Here is a 22,986-nt window from a genome sequence, read left to right as displayed (position 1 = left end):
TAGAGGGTGGTGCGAGTGCAGAACGAGCTGCCAACAGAAGAGCCCTTCAAGCTGTGTCCCCCAGCAACCCATGATTTAAACCTAGCCTAATCATGAGAAAATTGACCATGACCAATTAACCTACTAACTGGTACATCTTTGTGGTACAACCCACAAATCCACGGGAAGGACGACAGAATCCGTACAGTGGATGCTGGGATTCAATATCGAACTCCAACAACCTGAGCTGTAATAGTGTCATGGTCCGGGTGTGGAAAGTCCGGGTAGGTTCTGTACACGGATGAGTGGGGTGTGGAGGGGTATGGTCCGGGTGTGGGAAGTCTGGGTAGGTTCTGTACACGGATGAGTGGGGTGTGGAGGGGTATGGTCCGGGTGTGGAAAGTCTGGGTGGGTTCTGTACACGGATGAGTGGGGTGTGGAGGGGTATGGTCCGGGTGTGGGAAGTCCGGGTAGGTTCTGTACACGGATGGGTGGGGTGTGGAGGGGTATGGTCCGGGTGTGGGAAGTCCGGGTAGGTTCTGTACACGGATGGGTGGGGTGTGGAGGGGTATGGTCCGGGTGTGGGAAGTCTGGGTGGGTTCTGTACACGGATGAGTGGGGTGTGGAGGGGTATGGTCCGGGTGTGGAAAGTCTGGGTGGGTTCTGTACACGGATGAGTGAGGTGTGGAGGGGTATGGTCCGGGTGTGGGAAGTCTGGGTGGGTTCTGTACACGGATGAGTGGGGTGTGGAGGGGTATGGTCCGGGTGTGGAAAGTCTGGGTGGGTTCTGTACACGGATGAGTGGGGTGTGGAGGGGTATGGTCCGGGTGTGGGAAGTCCGGGTAGGTTCTGTACACGGATGAGTGGGGTGTGGAGGGGTATGGTCCGGGTGTGGGAAGTCCGGGTAGGTTCTGTACACGGATGAGTGGGGTGTGGAGGGGTATGGTCCGGGTGTGGGATGTCCGGGTAGGTTCTGTACACGGATGAGTGGGGTGTGGAGGGGTATGGTCCGGGTGTGGGATGTCCGGGTAGGTTCTGTACACGGATGAGTGGGGTGTGGAGGGGTATGGTCCGGGTGTGGGAAGTCTGGGTAGGTTCTGTACACGGATGAGTGGGGTGTGGAGGGGTATGGTCCGGGTGTGGGATGTCTGGGTAGGTTCTGTACACGGATGAGTGGGGTGTGGAGGGGTATGGTCCGGGTGTGGGATGTCTGGGTAGGTTCTCTACACGGATGAGTGGGGTATGGAGGGGTATGGTCCGGGTGTGGGAAGTCAGGGTAGGTTCTGTACACGGATGAGTGGGGTGTGGAGGGGTATGGTCCGGGTGTGGGAAGTCCGGGTAGGTTCTGTACACGGATGAGTGGGGTGTGGAGGGGTATGGTCCGGGTGTGGGAAGTCCGGGTAGGTTCTGTACACGGATGAGTGGGGTGTGGAGGGGTATGGTCCGGGTGTGGGAAGTCTGGGTAGGTTCTGTACACGGATGAGTGGGGTGTGGAGGGGTATGGTCCGGGTGTGGGAAGTCTGGGTAGGTTCTGTACACGGATGAGTGGGGTGTGGAGGGGTATGGTCCGGGTGTGGGATGTCTGGGTAGGTTCTGTACACGGATGAGTGGGGTGTGGAGGGGTATGGTCAGGGTGTGGGAAGTCTGGGTAGGTTCTGTACACGGATGAGTGGGGTGTGGAGGGGTATGGTCCGGGTGTGGGAAGTCCGGGTAGGTTCTGTACACGGATGAGTGGGGTGTGGAGGGGTATGGTCCAGGTGTGGGAAGTCCGGGTAGGTTCTGTACACGGATGAGTGGGGTGTGGAGGGGTATGGTCCGGGTGTGGGAAGTCCGGGTAGGTTCTGTACACGGATGAGTGGGGTGTGGAGGGGTATGGTCCGGGTGTGGGAAGTCCGGGTAGGTTCTGTACATGGATGAGTGGGGTGTGGAGGGGTATGGTCCGGGTGTGGGATGTCCGGGTAGGTTCTGTACACGGATGAGTGGGGTATGGTCTGGGTGTGGGAAGTCTGGGTGGGTTCTGTACACGGATGAGTGGGGTGTGGAGGGGTATGGTCCGGGTGTGGGAAGTCTGGGTAGGTTCTGTACACGGATGAGTGGGTGTGGTCCGGGTGTGGGAAGTCTGGGTAGGTTCTGTACACGGATGAGTGGGGTGTGGAGGGGTATGGTCCGGGTATGGAGGGGTATGGTCCGGGTGTGGGATGTCCGGGTAGGTTCTGTACACGAATGAGTGGGGTGTGCATATATGTCATATAAGTGCATATATGTCAAATCCATTTTCTTGTGGGCATACTCAATAAATCCATAATAGAATAATTACCATAACACCATAATCTGTAGGAGCAGAATTAAGTCCCTTGGCCCTTGGAGTCTGGTCTGCCATTTCATCACGGCTGATCCATTTCGCTCTCAGCCCCAATCTCCTCCCTTCTCCCTGTATCCCTTTATGCCCTGACTAATCAAGAATCTATCAATCTCTGTCTTAAATATTCTCAGTGACTTGGCCTCCACAGCCACCTGTGGCAATGAATTCCACAAATCTGCCACTCTGTGGATAGAGAAATTCCTCCTTATCTCCCTTCTGAAAGGACGCCCCTCTATTCTGATGCTGCGGCTCACCACTGGAAGGAACTAAGTCATTTGATTGTGTTTTCATTTCACTGTAATATTTGAGATGTTTGCCTCTAACAATCCTTTGATTATTTTAACAGCTGGCTATCAAGCAACCAGTTCTGCCGAGTGGTTGATGACCTGAGTAACTTTGTGGAGTGTGCCTGCTCACACATGTCCACCTACTCGGCCTCTGCCCTCACAGAGACACTTCTCGTTTACAATGAAATCTTCTTCTCAGCCGCATTCATTTGTATTTCAGGTAGGTGGGAAATGAAACATAATTCGGGGAAGTGCATGATCCTATTGCATAAGATGATTGGACTGTAAGGAAGGTTATTGTTCAAAGAACACAGTGACCACTTTATTAGGTACACCTATTTTTGTGTGTGTTGCTCTGGATTTCCACCATCTGTAGAATTTCTTGTGTATAAAATTTGAGACTAGGCATAGTAATTTGGCTTGAACCAAATGAGGCAAAAGCCCTGTTTCTCTGCTGTACTTTTCTATGACTCTAAAAGGGTCTTTTTAGGTTCAAGAATGCAACCACAAGATGCTCCAAGCATCTGTTCTTGGTCTTCAATTATTCATGATTTATATTAATTTCTGGTGGGGATGGTATGTAAAATATCCAATCTTGCCAGTGACATGAAGAGCAAGGAGGATATGAGGTCTCTGCAGAAAGATGCAGGAAAAGGCTATTATCATCATAAAGGATCCCACCCACCCTGCTCATAGTCTGTTTATCTCCCTACCATCAGGGAGGAGGCTACATAGCATCCATGCTAGGACCACCCCTCTCAAAATCAGTTACTTTCCCCAAGCAGTAAGGCTGATCAACACTTCCACCCACTAACTCCACTGCTTTATTTTTTCCTGTCAGTCGCTGTTTGTACAGCTTAACATCACTTTCTGGACATACAATAAATCTAAGTAGATAAGCTAACTTAGGGTTTGATATTTATTGTGTTCTTTATCTTTTGTGGGTTTTTTGTGCTGTATCAGATCCGGACTAACAATTATTTTGTTCTCCTTTACACTTGTGCACAGGAAATGAGATTGAGCAATCTTGGATCTTGCATCTGCGTGTAAAAAGAATGATTGAGTGGGTAGATATTTAACAAATAAGTTTAATTTGAGGAGTCCTGAAGTTAGGTACTTTGATAAGAAGAATCTAAAGAGAGAATTTTATTTAAATGGAAAGGGATTGTAGATGAGTGAATGGGAGGCAGTATGGGAGACTGAAGACCCACACTCAACGTTTCAAGAACAGCTTATTCCCCTCTGCCATCTGATTTCTGAACGGTCCATGAACACTACCTCACTATTCTGCTTTTGCAATCTTTATTCATTTATTCATTTGTAGTTCATAGTAATTTTTTATGGGCTGCACTGTACTGCTGCCATAAAACAACAAATTTTATGACACATGTCAGTGAAAATAAACCTGATTCTGGTATTCTCTGATCAGAGGGTGGTGAATCTGTGGTACAAGTAGTCCCTGAGTTACGAACTTCCGACTTACGGACAACTGGTACTTATGATCCGAGGAAGGAGAACACCGTTTGCCATTTTAAGTTGGATCACGACGTCGTGCACCATTTTAAATTGTTGCCGTTGACACTATGTTGAGTGTTTAACTTTGTATTTGACTTAAATTTTTCTTAGTAAGATTCACCCTGACCCCGCCCCACACCCCCCCCCCCCCCACACCCGTTCCGGTCGGCTGGTGGCACAGTGAGATCAGCGCCAGGCTGGAGAACAGAGGTTCCGGAGTTCGATTTAGTGACAGACCGCTCCCGTGGCGGGGTGATGTCGATCCAGTGACTCCCATTATCATCTGTGCCGGGTTGACGTCGAGCTCGCAACTCAACCTCGTAAAAAAAAACACTGCCACCTCAAGTTTAAATTCCCACACGGAAAATTGAGGAGGATCAAATACCCAAACCCAGCACAGTCCCCACTTGTCCCATTTAACCTGTCTCAGTGCAGTGGAGTTTAGGACCCAGGAAATTCAGTGCAGTGGTCCTTAGGACCCAGTGGACCTCAGGACCCACTACCCGCAGTGTTTCTGTTCCATTGACGGAAAGCCATCGCGATTGAAAATAAAGTGAAAATAATAAAGCGTTTGGAAAGAGGTGAAACGCCATTCATCATTGGAAAAGCATTAGGCTACAGTCGGTCAACAATCGGAACAATTTTAAAGGATAACAGATAAAGTGAGAATAATGGAGCATGTGAAAGGACCTGCCCCAATGAAAGCTACAATTATTACTAAGCAATGCAGTGGTTTAATTATTGGAATACATACGTTTCTTAAGTGCTTTATATGCATAGAAAGGTAAATTATATACTATATACTAAGACAAACGTTTGACTAACTGACGCTAAATAATACCGGATGTACTTGTTCCAACTTACATACAAATCCAACTTAAAGACGGACTCAGGAACGGAACTCGTACGTAACCCAGGGACTGCCTGTATTCATTGCTATGATACTTGTGGAGACCAAATCATTGGGTATCTTTAAAACAGAGGTTTGTAGGTTCTTGAGGGTGTCAAAGGTTATGGGGAGAAGGCAGGAGAATGGGGTTGCGAGGGTTAATAAATCAGCCGTGATGAAATGACGGAGGAGACTCGATGTGCTGAATGGCCTAATTCTGCTCCCATGTCTTGTGGTCTTACGGTAATATTTCAGTAGTAGTGGTAAAGGTCATTAATCTGGTGTTTCCTCCTGGGTAGGATGCCAGCTGTCTAAAGTGGTGCAGGATCAGCTCCTGGTTTCAAAGTGATTCATTGAATTGGTTTCCAGTTGCTGCTGCTCAGGCACTGAGAGGTTGCACTTCCACCAGTGGCCTGAAGGTGGAGCAACCTTGACGTACAGTACATCATTGAATAAACACACAATTGATTCCAGGTTGCATCAATGACGGAGAATAAACTGTTAATGTTTTGAGCTGAGACCCTTCATAAATCTCTTTGAAGGATCTCAGCCCAGAACAACGACTGTTTATAGTTCTGCAGAGATGCTGGCTGACTTGTTGAGTTTCTCCATCATTTTGTGTGTGCCAGCGTCTGCAGAATCTCTCGTGTTGTCCCGGAAAGCCATTGTGTGTGCTGGATTTTTACCCTTGTGAGATTGCCAAAGACATGAATGACTTAAGGCAAAATCACAAATTTTGTTCATGAATTTCCACACTTCCAGTCGATTTTTTTTTGTGTGTCATTGGTGTAGTACAAAATACTGGTGTTAGCGTTATCAAATTTCTAGGTGGCTGTTTACATAGTTAAATAGGGAAGCACACACAAAATGAAATTTCCAACATCTGTAGATTTTTTCATGTTTACACTTAAGTGGGGATTCTGATGCATATTGATTTATTTATAAATTGAGACACCGCATGAAATAGGCCCTTCCTGACCTTCGAGCTGCATCACCCAGTAACCCCAATTTAACTAATCACAGGACAATTTACAATGACAAATTACCTACTAACAGGTACATCTTTGGAGTGTGGGAGGAAACCAAAGCGCCTGGGGAAAACCCACACACCGCACGGGGAGGATGTGCTGACTCCGTGTAGGTGATGTTGGAATTGAACTCCGACATAGTGAACTGCACTAGTGTCATGCCAAGGTGGCGCGCTGATTTTTTTTTTGGAGCAATGTTTTGGCAATCGTAGTAAGCTGCAGGCCTTAAAACCTCCAGTCAACTAGCTATTTTTAACAATAAGTGAATGGAAAGCTGAAACACGAGGAAGTCTGCCGATGCTGGAAATCCAAAGCAACACACATGAAATCTTACAGAAACATATAAAATTATGAAAGGGATAGTTATGATAGAGGCATAAAAGTCGTTTCCATTGGTAGTTGAAACTAGAACTCAAGCCTCAAGATTCAGGAGAGTAGATTTAAGACTTAATTTTAGATTTAGATTTTAGATTTAAGAGTAGAGATAAGGAGGAACTGCTTTTCCCAGAAGGTGGTGAATCTGTTGCATTCACTGCCCAAGGAAGCAGTGGAAACTACCTCAGTAAATATATTTAAGACAAGGTTGGATAGATGTGTGCATATTAGGGGAATTAAGGGTTATGGGGAAAAGGCATTGGAAAAAGGGGTTGGAGATGAGTCCATGACCAGATCAGCCATGATCTTATTGAATGGCGGAACAGGCTCGATGGGCCAGGTGGCCGACTCCTGCTCCTATTTCTTACATTCTTATGTTCTAAATGGTGAATGGAAGGCTTTAAATTTATAATCACCTTACTTGATAACTGATCTCGGCTTGAAGCGCTGACTGTTTACTCTTTTCCATAGATGCTACCTGACGTGCTAAGTTCCTCCAGCATGTTGTGTGTGTTACTTGATAACATGTTTATAACAATCAATTCTTTATTGAATATGTTATTTTATTTATAAACCAGAATGGGATATTATGGATTACATAACTAGTGGCGCCACGGTAGCATAGTGTTTACTGAGATGCTTTTACAGCATGTGGCAATAGCGTTTGGAGTTCAATCTTGGAATCTCGGTGTCCTCTGTACGGAGTTTGGATGTCTTTCTCATAGAATGTGTGGGCTTCCTCCAGGTGCTCCAACTAAACAGAAAGTGCAGTGTGATTCTGAACCCCGACGCCCTGGGTTGTGGTGGCGTCAAGCTAACTGCTACACTACAGCGGTGGTTTTAACATTCTAAATGATCTCTGCTTCCCTAGTCTGCCTTTATGACTAGAGACATTCCCTAGTATTAATTTTTTTCTCCATCGACAGTACATTATAACCCACTAGAGGGACTCTTTCTTGTTTCACCTCTGAATATTTTGTAACTGTAAAAGCTGTGCTCCCCATCTTACTCAAACTTGCAGCTTTGTTAATACTCTTCCTTATGCTTTCGCATCAATTAATGTCTTCGGCTTTATTCAGTAAACTACAGAATGATGCACAGAGAAATGGTGATATGCAGTATCTGTTCAAAGATTGCTTTTTGACTTTAAAAAATCGTGACTGGGACTATTTCAATTTAGATGATCTCAGACAGTGTTACCTCAAAACCTTTCAGGCTTTTCCCATTGTCTGAGATGATGATGAGTGGTTTTAAGCACAACAAAGTTCGAAGTACATTTATTATCAAAGTATGTGTACCATATACAAACTTGAGGTTCATTTTCTGGCAGAAGCTACAAAACAAAGAAACACAATAGAATCTACAAAAAAAATCCCACACAACAAAGACAGTCGAACACCCAACGTGTGGGGCAAAAAACAAATGGTGCAAACAATAACAAAGTGAACAAATATCACACAGAACATGAACTGCAGAGTCTCTGAATATGAATCCACGGCCATGGAGCCAGTTCAGCTCTGCAGCTGATCCAGGAGACCGATGGTGACAGACCACAGCCACGAAGCCAGGTTCAGCACTGACTTGAGGCCGATGGCTACAGGTCACAGCTGCGGAGTCAGTTCAGCACTGAGGTACCTCATGGAGCAATGAGTTGACCACCAGTTCATCCTTCACCCTCGTCCTCAATGTCTTAATCTTTTAATCTGGCTGGGCGCTTAAATCAGCTAAACTTCAGTTTATTATCTGCTCTCGGTCCCAGGACCCACTGCTTTATTCCAGCCCTGAAGTTTCAATCCGGATTCGAGATTCAGAACTGACTCCTTGCTGGCCCTCTTCTCTCAGCTTCTCCAGATGTTTTCCTCTGTAAGCAAACTGCACCCCATCAATATTTTTCACTATTTCTCTTGTTACTTTGGTTCATTTTTCTTCTTCATCCCTGCTTAGTGGTCTCTGCCTAGATCCTTCAGATATCAAGTTCTCGTGTTCTCAGTATTGTTAATTTTTTTTTAATTTGCAGTTTCCCCTGCATATTGGTTGTTTCTGACTCTTTGTAGTTTTTCATTGATTCTATCGTATTTCTCTGTTCTGCTGAGAGTTCTTCTTCTTCTTGAGCCTATCACCCCTACTGAGACACAGGCTGCTGAGGGGATTCTTCTCTCCTTGGCAGTCTCTCAGTCTTTCAAGGTGTAGCCCATCGGAAATCCTTCTTCTCCCAGGGATGACATCTTTGGAGCTTCTGTTGCTGTTTCTGTGACAACAGTTTTTTACAGGATGAGGTTGCTAGCCCCATACCCAACTCTACTCTTTTCACAGCTGGGCTTGTGACCGTCCATAGCAGAGTTGTTCCAGTGTAAATTCCTGCAAGAAACTGAATCGCAGGGTAGTACATGGTGACATATATGTACGTACTTTGATAATAAATTTACTTTGAACTTTTGTTCAAGGTAAGAAATCCACATTAGTATCCTACATTTGCATCATACACTGGGGTGCTCGCTACAGTTATCTGATGAGGTGACCATATTCTTTTGCCGGAGCTGATGTCATCAGGTGGTGCCCAGTGTTTCGACCTGAACCACTACACTCTCCAGCTGGTGTGTCAGCAGTGGTGGCCAAGTCACTGCCCATCTGCTCCTGAATTACAGCTCAACTCCTCTCACCTGCTCCATATCTTCCTGCTTCCTCTCCCATCCTGCGAGCTGCTTGGTTCTTGCTCTTTTCATCAAGGCCCAGCACAGACAGCAACTTCCATGCCAGCCTCACCAGGAACCCTTTACAGCCGATCTCCATGGGAAATAGCCACGTCTGCCTCCTTTGTCCCTGGACTAAGGACTGGAACTTCAGGGCCTCCTTGCACCCTTTCTCCCATGGTACGGTGAGCTCCACCAGGATGATTTTCTTGTCTTCAGTGGACCACAGTCGATGTCTGGTTTGAGCCGCCTCCAGGAACTGCATCTTCCTCCCCACATTGACGCTTATCTCCCATGCTTTGGCAGCTTGCAGCAGATTGGATTTAGGCCTGTTTGATATGACTGGTGTAACCCTCTCCTTGATGAAAATGACTGCCCTGTTGGACTCTGTGCCAGCTGGTCTCTTTTCACACCTCTCCCGCTCCAGTGTGTCAGCAAGGGACCGCAGGACTCTGTCGTGGCACCACCTATACCAGCCTTGTGTTAAAGCTGGTTTGATCCTGACAGTATTTGTGCCAGTGAACCCTGCTGACCACAAAGCTTGCAGTTAGGGTCCTCTGTCAGCCCCCACGTGTGCAGCTGTGATGGTTGAGGGAGAGTGCCATTCACGGACTGCAGAAGGAAAGAAATGTACCAGGGCTGCAGTCTCCAATCCTCTGCCGTTGGGAAGATCCCCTTTGTCCAGGCATCCTGTGACCCCAACTCGACACCTTCCTTTCGTCCTCGTTGTTTGTTACCTCTGCCTGGACCGTGTCACACCTATCCCTTGCACTTGCCCTCCCCCATCATTGGAAGGGTGCTGAGCTGAGGCCTTGCCGTCCCAGGCATGGGTTGCCAATGGTGACTCTCAATTGCAGGAGCTCACTGCCTGGTCTGTGACCGAGTTGGCGGCCCTCTTCCAGCCTGATCTTCTTGTGATTCCTGCTTGGTTTATTAGCTAATCATCAGAGTCCCTCAGTGTTAACATAACTCTACACTTGCAAGAAACTGAGCTCCGGGTAGTATATGGTGACATATAAGTATGTACTTTGATGATAAATTTACTTAGAACGTTGAAATTTTGTTCAAGATAAGAAATCCACATTAGTGTCCTACAGAATAAACTCATTAAGTTTCTCAAATCAACAACAAAGTATTCTTGGCTGAAATGCACTTTAAGACATTTAAATTGCAGTATGGGATATTTGCTGAGTAGATCATCGGGGTTTCTAACCACCAAGTAGAGATTTTTGTGCAGAGCCCTCAGCATTGTCAGTGCTCGCTCCTATCTGTCCAGCAATCTCTTTGAGCCCCTACCGTCAGGCAGGAGGCACCGGAGTATTAGGACAAGAACTGTTAAATTAGGGAAACAGCTTCTTCCCCCAGGCCGTAGGACTACTGAACTCACCCAGGTTTCATCACATATGAAGCTCCAGTAGTCTTATACATTTGAACTTGATGTAATTACGGTGACATGTTTAAAGGCTAGTGTAACATTCTTTCTAATGTTCCCCATGGTCTGTGCCCACAGGTTTCTCCCTGTCCATTTTGTCTCATCTGTTCTGTTCAAGATTTTCCATGTTTGCAGCCAAACTCCTCTTGCACATGATGGTCGCCTGCCTAGGAACTCAGGTAAAAAAGCTTTCAGCACCATGTTAGTTGATATTTCACAATGTTTTGCAAAATATGATATTCACTGCCATCTAATCTTTCATATAGTTTGGCTATTTCATGTATAATATCTGTTGGATTCTGATATTTTTAATCCAGGCTTTTTCAGAAGACAAGAAAGAGGAACAAACTTAATGCTTCACGATTGTTTTAAGTAATAATAGAATAAAGAATTGAGAAATGGACAGTGTTAGAGGTGAAATGAGAGAGGAAGCAAAAGATGACAGGGCTGCATGTTCAACTCTTTTTATACCATAGTTAAGAAACATTCCATTCAAAGTCATAGATAAGAGTCAACCAATCACATCGCCCCTATTCAAACAATACAACACCAGCAAAGCATCCAGAACTTTCTAGAATGAGCAAAGAGTTGTAACCACTAGGAGACACACTGAGCAATTGCATATACATATTGTGACCATTAAGAAACATACTAAGCAGTTAAATGTACATAAGTAGTCGATGGCTTTGTGGCCTGTACTTGCTGGAGTTTAGAAGAATGAGGCAGATCTCATTGAAACCTATCAAATATTGAAAGACCTACAGTAGATATAGTGGATGTGGAGGGGATATTTCCCTTAGTGGGGGAGTTTAAGACCAGAGGTCACAGCCTCACAATAAATGGACGTTTCTTGAGATCAGAGATGAAGAGCAATTTCTTTAGCAAGAGGGTGGTGAATCTATGGAATTCATTGCCATGGATGGCTGTGGGGGCCAAATTATTGGGTATATTTAAAGCAGAGGTTGATAGGTTCTTGATTAGTAAGGGTGTCAAAGGTTATGGGGAGAAAGCAGGAGAACAGGATTGAGAGAAACAGTCAATCAGCCGTGATGGAATGGTGGAGCAGACTAGATGGACTGAGTGACCTAGTTCTGCTCCTTAGTCTTATGTCCAAATCAATGCAAAAGATTGATAAAGCTTTTGTCATGAGCCAGCACAGACTTATACAGGAATGGTTTAGATAGTGTGGAACAAATGGGAACTAATGTTGAATTGTCATCTTGGTTAGCATGTATCATTTGGGCTAAAAGGTCTGCTTCTATACTATGACTTGCCTGTAGAGGTATTTCCAAGATTAATTTCCCAAAGATCCATCTCCAAGTATTTTGACTACCTCCTTCATTCCTGGAACCACCCCCCACCCCCCCCCCCCATCTACAATTGTATGTATTCTTTCCTCTATCCATCTATTTCAAAGTTGAAAGTAAGATTATTTTTAAAGACTGCTTTTGTCACCATATACAGTAGTATACAGGTGGAGCACCCCTTATCCGTAATACTTGGGGACGGAAGTGTTTCAGATTTTGGATTTCTTCATATTTTGGAATGTTTGCATCTTTATAATGAGATACCTTGACGATGGAAACCAAATCTAAACATGAAATTCATTTACATTACATTATACAGCTTAAAAAATAAACCCTGAAGGTAGTTAAATATAATATTTTTAATAATTTTGTGAATGAAACAATAATGCGTACATTGAACCATCAGAAAGGTAAGCTCTCACTGCCTCGGCCACCCTTGTGCACAGTCAGAGGCTGTCTAGCTTCACCATCATTTCAGACTCTGAGTTTATGTGCTACCGATAAGCATTCATTGTCTTGCACTTGTTCATCACATGACGCAGCAGTTCCGCTTATTAGATTCTCACCAGCAACGATCTTGGCAAAACTCGTCAATGAGTTTCTCTGCTGCTCCATGATCAGCAGATGCTTTATCACCACAAATCTTTAAAAATTTAATGCCATGCCTTTTCTTAAATTTCTGCAACCATCCTGTCGAACATTCACAACTACCTTCAGTTTTCAGTTCATCATGACAGATCTTTGCTTGTTTCATGATCAGCATACGTTCACTTCAACATTGGTGAATCCACACTTTCTGTACATGTTGAGATCTTCATTTTTCATTCTGCGCAGTGTTTTGCTAATTTTCATTAGCCTCTGTTCATTCCGTATGTGAGGTCACTTCTCAGAGCTGTCTGTTGTGTGCATATCGCCAAGGACTCTTCCCAAGGCCTTGTGGAATTTTCCATTGATGACATCCTGTCAGTGAACAGGGCATTTCTAATTTTGGAGGTTTTCAGATTTTGGAATTTCAGATAGGGTGCTCAACTTGTACTGCCTGGAGATTCAGTTCCTTGTAGGCATTCACAGCAGAACAAATATATAGATAGAATCAATAAAAAAAAAATCCACAAAGACTGACAAACAGCCAATATGCAAACGACAAACTGCAAATACAGAAAAATGATTGATGAATGAATAAATAGATAAGTAAATAAATAACAAACAGGAGAAAATCTGCAGATGCTGGAAATCCAAAGCAACACACACAGAATGCAGGTGATAAATAAATAATGCTGAGAACATGAGTTGTGGAGTCCTTGATGGTGAGTCTGTATGTTGTAGAATGAGATCAGTGTTTATCTTATAACCTTGTTCCTTGCCAGTTTTGAGCTTCTGTTTATTATCTCTTCTGTGCCTCTTGCTGCTCAGCTAATTTCCAAACGCGCTCAACTTGTCTCAGTTCCATGAATTTTAGCTTCAACTAACAATCTTTCAAGAGTACCTTTCCCAAATGTTTCTGAAAATTCCATATAAATAATATTCACAGAATTCTTTTACTTCAGACATTTCTTAAAAAAAATTAACTTTGATAAGTAGGCTACACTGGCTGTCTTGAATCAGCTAACAAAATTGTCATTCAGTCGCTTTCCCCCTAAGTTTAGACACTGGTGAGTTATAACCATGGACATTATGCCACCTGGTCATAATTCTCTCTCACTCTTCCTTAATCAGAGACTGGCATGCCAAGGTACTGGAAAAGGGCCAGTAACACCATTCTACCCACCCTGCTCATGGAATGTCAGTCCCATTTCCATCAGGGAGGAGACTACGTAGCATCCACGCCAGAACCGTCGAACTCAAAAACAGTTACTATCCCCAAGCAGTGAGGCTGATCAACACCTCCACCCACTAAATCCCCCACTACTTTATTATTGTCACCTTATGTACAGCCTGGTATCACTTTATAAACTATTGAGCTGTAAAATTCTTACTTTGACTATATGGTTAGTAAAGAAAACAAAAAAAAGAAAAAGGGCCCACTCTCATGAAACAGTCTATTGCGCAATGTTGGAGCTTACTGATAAGCTCACCCACCATTGATCTCCTCCGATCGTTACTGACCTCAGACCTTTGCTTCAAGTCCACTCCGTCCAGTGGACTTGAACTCTCTCCATTCGCGTCTTCTCTCCTCATTTCTCCCTGGCAAAAGAACGAGAATTCCCGGCTCCCAAACACACAAGAAAGAACAACGTCCTGTTCATTGGCTAACATGCCCCGTTATCTCTAGTCATAACCCAAACATTGCTGCTACAGAGAAACCATTCCCTCAGCAGTGAAACATTACAGAGAAGCCATTACATTAGCAGTGAAACCTTACAGCGTGTTACACAGGGATAAGTGCCAGGAGGGAGATATATTTTTACATTTATTTTGTGGTTTTTATTGTTAAGTTGTTTATGTTATTGTGTATTTTTTGCGCTGCGTCAGATCTGAAATGACAATTATTTCATTTTCCATTACACTGTGTACAGGAAATGATACTAAACAATCTTATACTTTCTTATCTTGAGAGAAGTTAGATAAGTTGTCATAAAGCCTTCTGCATTGTTCCCACCTATTTTTGTTAAAGCCCAGCCATGGACACCATGAAATCTGAATGATTTTTCACTCTGCAGTAATGGTTATTATTGTTAACATGTTAATGTTAATATCCAGAGAGTGCCTAATCCTTTCCATTGATGGAGCCATGAGGAATTACCAATAGTGAGAATTTTAGTCAATTAATCTTTTTTAATTCATTCATCAGAAAAGTACAGTACTGTGCAGAAGCATGCACACTCACACACACATACTCACAATCACACTCACACATGCATTCACACTCACACTCACTCTCTCACACACACACACACACACACACACACACACACACGCACGCACGCACGCACGCACGCACGCACACACACACACACACACACACACACACACACACACACACACATATATATATATATATATATATATATATATATATATATATAAATAAAAACAAAACAAATTTTATGACAAGCGCAAGGAAATCTGCAGATGCTGGAAATTCAAACAACACACACAAAATGCTGGTGGAGCACAGCAGGCCAGGCAGCATCTATAAGGAGAAGCACTGTCGACGTTTCGGGCCGAGACGAAGTCAGTCCTGACGAAGAGTCTCAGCCTGAAACGTCGACAGTGCTTCTCCTTATAAATTTTATGACATAAGGGTTCCTATTGTGGACTGAGAGGGAGAAGGGGACAGGGAGAGGGGACTCATGGTTGGGAAAAGGAGACCACTCTCCGCTGAACATCGATGGCTCCTCAGTAGAGGTCGTTAAGAGCACCAAGTTTCTGGGTGTTCACCTGGTCCCTCAACACCAGCTCCATAGCAAAGAAAGCCCAGCAGTGTCTCTACTTTCTGCGAAGGCTGAGGCAAGTCCATCTCCCACCCCCATCCTCATCATATTCTACAGGGGTTGTATTGAGAGCATCCTGAGCAGCTGCATCACTGCCCGGTTCGGAAATTGCACCATCTCGGATTGCAAGACCCTGCAGCGGATAGTGAGGTCAGCTGAGAAGATTAGAGACATTTACACTACACGCTGCATCCGCAAAGCAAACAGCATTATGAAGGACCCCACACACCCCTCATACAAACTTTTCTCCCTCCTGCCATCTGGGAAAAGGCTCCAAAGCATTCAGGCTCTCACGGCCAGATTATGTAACAGTTTCTTCCCCAAGCCATCAGACTCCTCAATACCCAGAGCCTGGACTGACATCAACTACCCTTTACTGTGCCTATTGTCTTGTTTATTATTTATTGTAATGCCTGCACTGTTTTGTGCACTTTATGCAGTCCTGGGTAGGTCTGTAGTCTAGTGCAGTTTTTGTTTCTCTGAGTGGTTTTTACGTAGTTCAGTGTAGTTTTTGTACTGTTTCATGCAGCACCATAGTCCTGAAAAATGTTGTCTCATTTTTACTGTGTACTGTACCAGCAGTTATGGTCAAAATGACAATTAAAAAGTGACTTGTCTTGACTTGAGAAGGAAGCACCAGAATGACATTCTGTAATGATCAGTAAACTAATTGTTTAGAATCAAATGACTGTGCAAAAGTCTTAAGCAACTCAGCTATATACGTGTGCCTAAGACTTTTGCACAGTCCTGTATAAGCATGTCTTAGTTATAAAAGAAGCTTTGGAACTTAGTTATTAATATCCAATGTATTTGGTCATTTTAAATATAATGGAATCCTATTTCATCAGTTATCCATAAATATAATTGATTCTGTTTGCCAGATTACCCTAACCTTTCATCCAAGTCTTGTGCGTAGTTATATTTGATGGAACAGTTCTTTCAAAGAATTTGCCATTTGTCATTCTTCATACTTTTATAAAAAATGAAGCTTTGAAAGCATGCTCCTTTAAGATTCGAAGGGCTACGAATATAATGACAGAATTCAGAGCAGGATATACAGAGCATGAAGTTCAAGGTTCAAAATAAATTTGTTATCAAAGTACATAATCTGCCTCCATATACTACCTTGTGATTCATTTTCTTGCAGGCATTTACAGGAAAATAAAGATTAGCATTTATATATAACAAAGACTGACAAACATCAAAAGAGAACAAATCATGCAAATAAATAATAAAAAATAAATAATACTGAGGACATGAGTTGTAGACTCCTTGAAAATGAGTCCATTGGTTGTGGAATCAGTTCAGTGTTGAGGTGAGTAAAGTTATTCAAACTGCTTCAGGAGCCTGATGATTGTGGTGTGAGGCTCAGGGTTCTTGTACCTCATGCTTGATGATAGTAGTGAGAAAGGAGCATGGTCTAGATCAGGGGTTCCCATCCGTTTTTATGCCATGTACCAATATTAAGCATGTGGTCCATGGACCTCAGGTTGGAAACCCCTGGTCTAGATGGAGGGGGTCCTTGATGGATGCTGTTTTCTTGTGACAGTGTTCAGTGGTGGGGAGGGCTTTGCCTGTGATGGACTGGGCAGTGTCCACCACAGTATGATATGATCTACTACAAGTTGAAGATCAGGCAGCTTTTTAGGTTACAAAGTATAACTTAGATTGACATTAGATCTTTTGGTCCTTGGCTTATTAGGTACTAGTACTTTAATTAAGGACTCAAATGGTTGAATGTTGCTACATGGTTAAATATCAGGGCATCATCTCCAAAACTACAGGAGTTTAAAGATTTAAAACAGATTGGTGGTATATCCTGTTCTAATTAAAACTTTATGTTTGAACCGAATTGCTGGTAAATTGTAATTGGGATTTCTCAGCACCATAATCACAAGAGATTCTGCAGATGCTGGAAATCCAGAGAAACACACACAAAATACTGGAGGAACTCAGCAGGTCAGGTAGCATCTATGAAAAGAGTACAGTTGATGTTTCGGGCCAAAATCCTTCATCAGGGCTGGAGATGGGTTTTGACCCAAAATGCCAACTGTACCTTTTCTTTTCATAGATGCTGCCTGGCCTGCTGAATTCCTCCAGTATTTTGTGTGTGCTGCTCAAATTTCCAGCATCTGCAGATTTTCTCTTGTTTGAGAATGTTAATATATTGTTTCCCTCTATGAATGTCAATGACTTTTTAACTACCCCTCCCCCCCATTATTTAACCATTTCTGGGTTAGTTTTAAATTGCATCAGCAGATCACATATTAATCGTGGATTCAAGATGGCACTGATAAGTGGCGACCCTTTGCATACTGTTCTGATGAGAATTATCAGATTTTCCTGTTTAGGACCACTACAGCAGAAATCCAAGGACACAGCCATTGATACTTCAGTAAGCAATTTCATTCTAAGATGTTTTTAAAAATCTGTTGATCCTCAAAATTGGCAGACCCTGCATGGCAGACTCGGCTTGCAAGTGCGGTTCCCCTTTAAGAAAACAGAAGCGAAGATGTTAAGCCAGTCTACAGGTACAACTGAAACCATTAGACTTCCACTCCCAACTGTCCTGCTGGCGAGTGTACAGTCTCTAGAAAATAAAATTGAAGACCTCAGAGCAAGACTGCAGTACCAGAAGGACATCAGGGACTGCTGTGTACTTTGCTTCATGGAAATGTGGCTAAACCCCACCATTTTGGACCCAGCGCTGCAGCCCAATGGCTTCACCATTCCCCACAGAGATAGGACAGCTTATACTTTTAAAGGTAGACAAGGTGGAGTATGCTTTTATCAATAAATTTCACAGCACATGCTGTTGATATTTTAAAAATCATTATCTTTTGTCACCTGCAGGTGGCAGCACATTACAGGTCAATAGACATTTGAACAACACGGGCGTACAGGCATTTGAGTGCTGATGTAGGGTCTCAGTCTGAAATGTCGGCTGTTTATTTCCCTCCATACATGTTGCCTGACCTTCAGAGTGCCTCCAGCTTTTTATGTGTGCTGCCCTGGATTTCCAGCAACTGCAGAGTCTCTTGTGTTTAGGCATTTGAACATTAGTCAAAGTTCAAAGTAAATTATGTATATGTCTCTGAGATTCATTTTCTTGCAGGCATTCAAAGTTGAACAGAAAAATACAACAGAATCAATGAAAAACTACTCACAAAACCTGGCAATCAACATGCCAGTGAAAACCAAGTGTGCAAATACAAAAACAATTTTAAAAAGTAATACCGAGGTCATGAGTTGTAGAGTTCTGCCCTTCAACTTTACACTGATATGGAAACACAAAATATTTTAGTTTGTTTCATCAGGATGATGTAATGTACAGTGTTTTTTTTAAAATAACTTACATTAAACCATCAGGCTCTTAAACCATTGGGGTTGCTTTCACTCAACTTCACTTGCTCAATCACTGAACCGTTGCTAAAACCTATGGACTCACTTTCTAGGACTCTTCATCTCACGTTCTCAATATTTACTGCTGATTTAATTATTATTATTATTTCTTTAGTTTTCTTTCTTTTTGTGTTGCGGGAATATGGATGGGAGGGGTCTAGAGCCTTATGATCTAGGTGCATGCTGATGAGACCAGGCATACCCATGGTTTAGCATGGACTAGATGGGCTGAATGGCCTGGTTCTGTGCTGTAGTGCTCTATAACTCTATTTGCACAATTTGTTGTCTTTTGCGCGTTGCTTATTTGTCTGGCCTGTTGGGGGCAGTCTTTCATTGATTCTGTTGTGTTTTGTGTATTTACTGTGAATGCCCACAAGAAAATGCATCCCAGGATTGTATATGTTGAAATATACAGCACTGTGCAAAGTCTCAGACATACGTAGCTAGGGTGCCTATGGCTTTTGGACAGTACTGTAATAATTTTATGTATTGCACTGTACTACTGTTGCAAAATGGAACAAATTTCAAACATATGTGAGTGATGATAAACCTGATTCTGATATGGGTCTCTATTGTGGACTGAAAGTGATAAGGGGAATCATGTTTGGGAACAGAGGAAGGGAGAGAGGAGGGAAGGGAGCGGGGGTGGGAAGCACCAGCAACATTCTGTAAAGGTCAATAAACCAATTGCTTGGAATCTGATGACCTTGCCTAGTGCCTTAGGGCTGGGTGTCTGCACCCACACCATACCCCATGCCCTTGCACCACTCGTCTGCCACCTGTCCCACACCCCCCCTGCGGTGCTCCCCCCTTGCCATTCCCATCATCCTTTGATCCCACCAGATATACAAACTTGCTCTCCGCTCCACATCGACAGTTACAGTACTGTGCAAAAGTCTTGGGTATTGTCTATAAAAAGTAATCACCTCTCCCCTTGGAAGTTTTCAGGTTTTATTGTTTTACAGTATTGATTAACAGTGATTTAATTTGGCTTTTTTGACTCTGATCAACAGGAAAAGACTCTTTCATGTCAAAATGAAAACAGATCCCTACAAAATGATCTAAATTAATTACAAATATAAAACACAATATAATTGATTGCATAAGTATTCACTCCCTTTTAAATGACACACCAAATCATCACTGGTGCAGTCAATTGGTTTTAGAAATCACATAATTAGTTAAATGGAGATTTGTTTTTGGAGACCTGTGTGCAGTCAAGGTGCTTCAATTAATTGTAGTAAAAATACACCTGTATCTGGCAGGTCCAACTGGTGAGTCAGTATCCTGGCAAAAACTATACCGTGAAGACAAAAGAACACCATGAAAAGGTTATTGAAAAGCACAAGTCAGGAGATGGATACAAGAAAATTTCCAAGTCACTATCTATCCTTAGAGTGCAGTTTAGTCAATCATCAAGAAATGGAAAGAATATGGTACAGCTGTAAATCTGCCTAGAGCAGGCCATCCTGAATGACCGTGTAAGAAGAGGACAAGGAGGGAGGCCACCAAGAGACCTATGACAACTCTGGAAGAGTTTCAAGCTTCAACAACTATTTGCCCGGGTCCTTCACCTGTCGCAGCTTTATGGGAGAGTGGCAAAGAAAAGGCCAGTGTTAAAATTTTAAAAAACATGAAATTTTGGCTAGAGTTTGTCAGAAGGCATGTGGGAGAGTCTGAAGTCAACTGGAAAAATGTTCTGTGGTCTGACGAAACCAAAGGTGAACTTTTTGGCCATCAGACTAAACGCTATGTTTGGTGTAAGCCATACACCACATATCATCAAAAACACAACCTCCATGCCATTAAGCATGCTGGTGGCTGCATCACACTTTGGGGATGCTTCACTGTAGCAGCCCTGGAAGACTTGTGAAGGGAGAGGGTAAAATTAATGCGCAAAATACAGGGAAATCCTGGAGGAAAACCTAATGCAGTCTGCAAGAGAACTGCGACTTGGGAGATTTATTTTCCAGCAAGACAATGAATCCAAGCAGAATACTAAAGCTACAGAGGAATGATTTAAAAGCATAGACATCTACAGCACGTTACAGGCCCTTCAGCCCACAATGTTGTGCCGACCATGTAACCTACTCTAGAAATTACCTAGAATTTCCCTACCATATAGCCCTCTACCTTTCTAAGCTCCATTTACCTATCTAAGAGCCTCTTCAAAGACCCTATTGTACCAACTTCAACTACCGTCGCCAGCAGAGCATTCCACACCCCCCCCCCCACTCTGTGTGGAAAAATTTACCTCTGACATCCCCTCTGTACCTACTTCCAAGCACATTTAAACTGTGCCCCTCATATTAGCCATTTCAGCCCTGGGAAAGCCTCTGGCTATCCACACAGTCAATGCCTCTCATCATCTTGCACACCTCTATCAAGTCACCTCTCATCCTCTTTTGCTCCAAGGAGAAAAGACCAAGTTCACATAACCTATTCTCTAATAAGGCATGCTCTCCAATCCAAGCAACAACCCTGTAAATCTCCTCTACACTCTCTCTAGAGTACCCACATCCTTCCTGTAGTGAGGTGACCAGAACTGTATACAGTACACCGAGTGGGGTCTAATCAAGGTCTTATATAACTGTAACATTGCCTCATGGCTCTTGAACTCAATCCCACGGTTGATGAAGGCCAACACACCATACACCTTCTTAACAACACTGTCAACCCGCGCAGCAGCTTTGAGTGTCCTATGGACATGGGCCCCAAGATCTCTCTGATCCTCCACACTGCCAAGAGTCTGACCATTAATATTATATTCTGCCTTCAAACTTGACCTTCCAAAATGAACCACTTCATACTTACCTGAGCTGAACTCTATCTGCCACTTCTCAGTCCAGTTCTGGATTCTATTGATGTCCTGCTCTCACCTCTGATACCCCTTCAGACTATCCACAACGCCCCCAACTGTTGTGTCATCAGCAAACTTACTAACCCACCCTTCTACTTCCAGGTCATTCTTAAAAATCACAAAGAGGAGGGGTCCCAGAACAGATCCCTGTGGAACACCACTGGTCACCAACCTCCATGCAGAATACGAACCATCTACAACCACCCTTTGCCTTCTGTGGACAAGCAATTCTGGATCCACAAAGCAAGGTCTCCTTGGATCCCACGCCTCCTTACTTTCTAAATGAGCCTTACATGGGGAACCTTATCAAATGCCTTGCTGAAATGAATATTCACTACATCCACTGCTCTATCTGCATCAAAGTTAATGTTCTGGAGTGGCTAAGTTAGAGTCCAGACCTCAATCCATTTGAGAATTTTTGGTTGGACTTGAAAAAGGCTGTTCACTCACAATCCCCATGCAATCTGACAGAGCTTGAATAGTTTTGTAAAGAAGAATGAGGAAAAATTGTAGTGTCCAGATGTGCAAAGCTGATAGAGATCTATCTACACAGACTCAAGGCTGTGATTGCTACCAAAGGTGCATTTACTAAATACTGACGAAGGGGGTGAATACTTATGCAATGAATTATTTTGTATTTATATTTGTAATTAATTTAGATCACTTTGTAGAGATCTGTTTTCACTTTGACATGAAAGAGTTTTTGTCTGTTGATCAGAGTCAAAAAAAGCCAAATTAAGTCCCCTGTGATTCAATTTTGTAAAACAATGAAACATGAAAACTTACAAGGAGAGTGAATACTCCTTGTAGACACTGTGTGTGCCTAAGACATTTGCACAGTATTGTATGTACTGTATGATAAATTTACTCTGATATTTGATAATATGTAAAATTGAAACTGTTTCTTTAAACAATCTCCATAGTTGGATGCTTTGATCACCTGAATATTTTGTGCCAGAAACATAAATGTGAACTCCTGACATGGGCCCACTGTCTTGCTGTCGTTCCTTCCTGTATTAAGTGCTTGGGCACAGCCCATAGAAAAATGTGGCTAAGTTTGTTTTAAAAATATGTGATGCTTTGAAGTGATCATCTGATTCAAGGGGATTCCCCATTGATTTCCTTTAACTAAAACCTTATAACACAGCCTGCCTCTTAAGAATAACTCAGTGTCGCAGTTAGCGCAACGCTATTACAGCTCAGGGCGTTGGAGTATGGAGTTCAATTCCGGCACCTGTGGTGTGGGTTTCCTCCGGATGCCCATTTCCTCCCACACTCCAAAGATGTACTGGTTAGTAGTTTAATTGGTCACTATAAATTATCCCATGGTTAGGCTAGGGTTAATTGTAGTAACCACTCGACAACTTGATGGCCAAAAGAGCATCTTTATCTGGGACAGCAAATGATATTTACAATACAGAGGCTT

At 43.3% G+C, this 22,986-nt stretch overlaps 1 protein-coding gene across 1 annotated transcript in view; it reads left to right on the top strand.

Annotated features, from left to right (window-relative positions):
* The window catches only part of adgrv1 (adhesion G protein-coupled receptor V1), a 528,099-nt gene that overhangs the window by 359,689 nt on the left and 145,424 nt on the right, over nucleotides 1–22,986 (top strand). The window contains exons 82-83 of the mRNA XM_073066702.1: nucleotides 2,688–2,848; nucleotides 10,636–10,736. Of these exons, the coding sequence (XP_072922803.1) occupies nucleotides 2,688–2,848; nucleotides 10,636–10,736 (262 nt within the window). The remainder of the gene's footprint in view (nucleotides 1–2,687; nucleotides 2,849–10,635; nucleotides 10,737–22,986) is intronic.

Source organism: Hemitrygon akajei, chromosome 2 (assembly GCF_048418815.1).
Source record: "Hemitrygon akajei chromosome 2, sHemAka1.3, whole genome shotgun sequence".
NCBI lineage: Eukaryota > Metazoa > Chordata > Chondrichthyes > Myliobatiformes > Dasyatidae > Hemitrygon > Hemitrygon akajei.
Note: the sequence above shows the minus strand (reverse complement) of the source record. Positions and strands in the feature narration are given on the sequence as shown.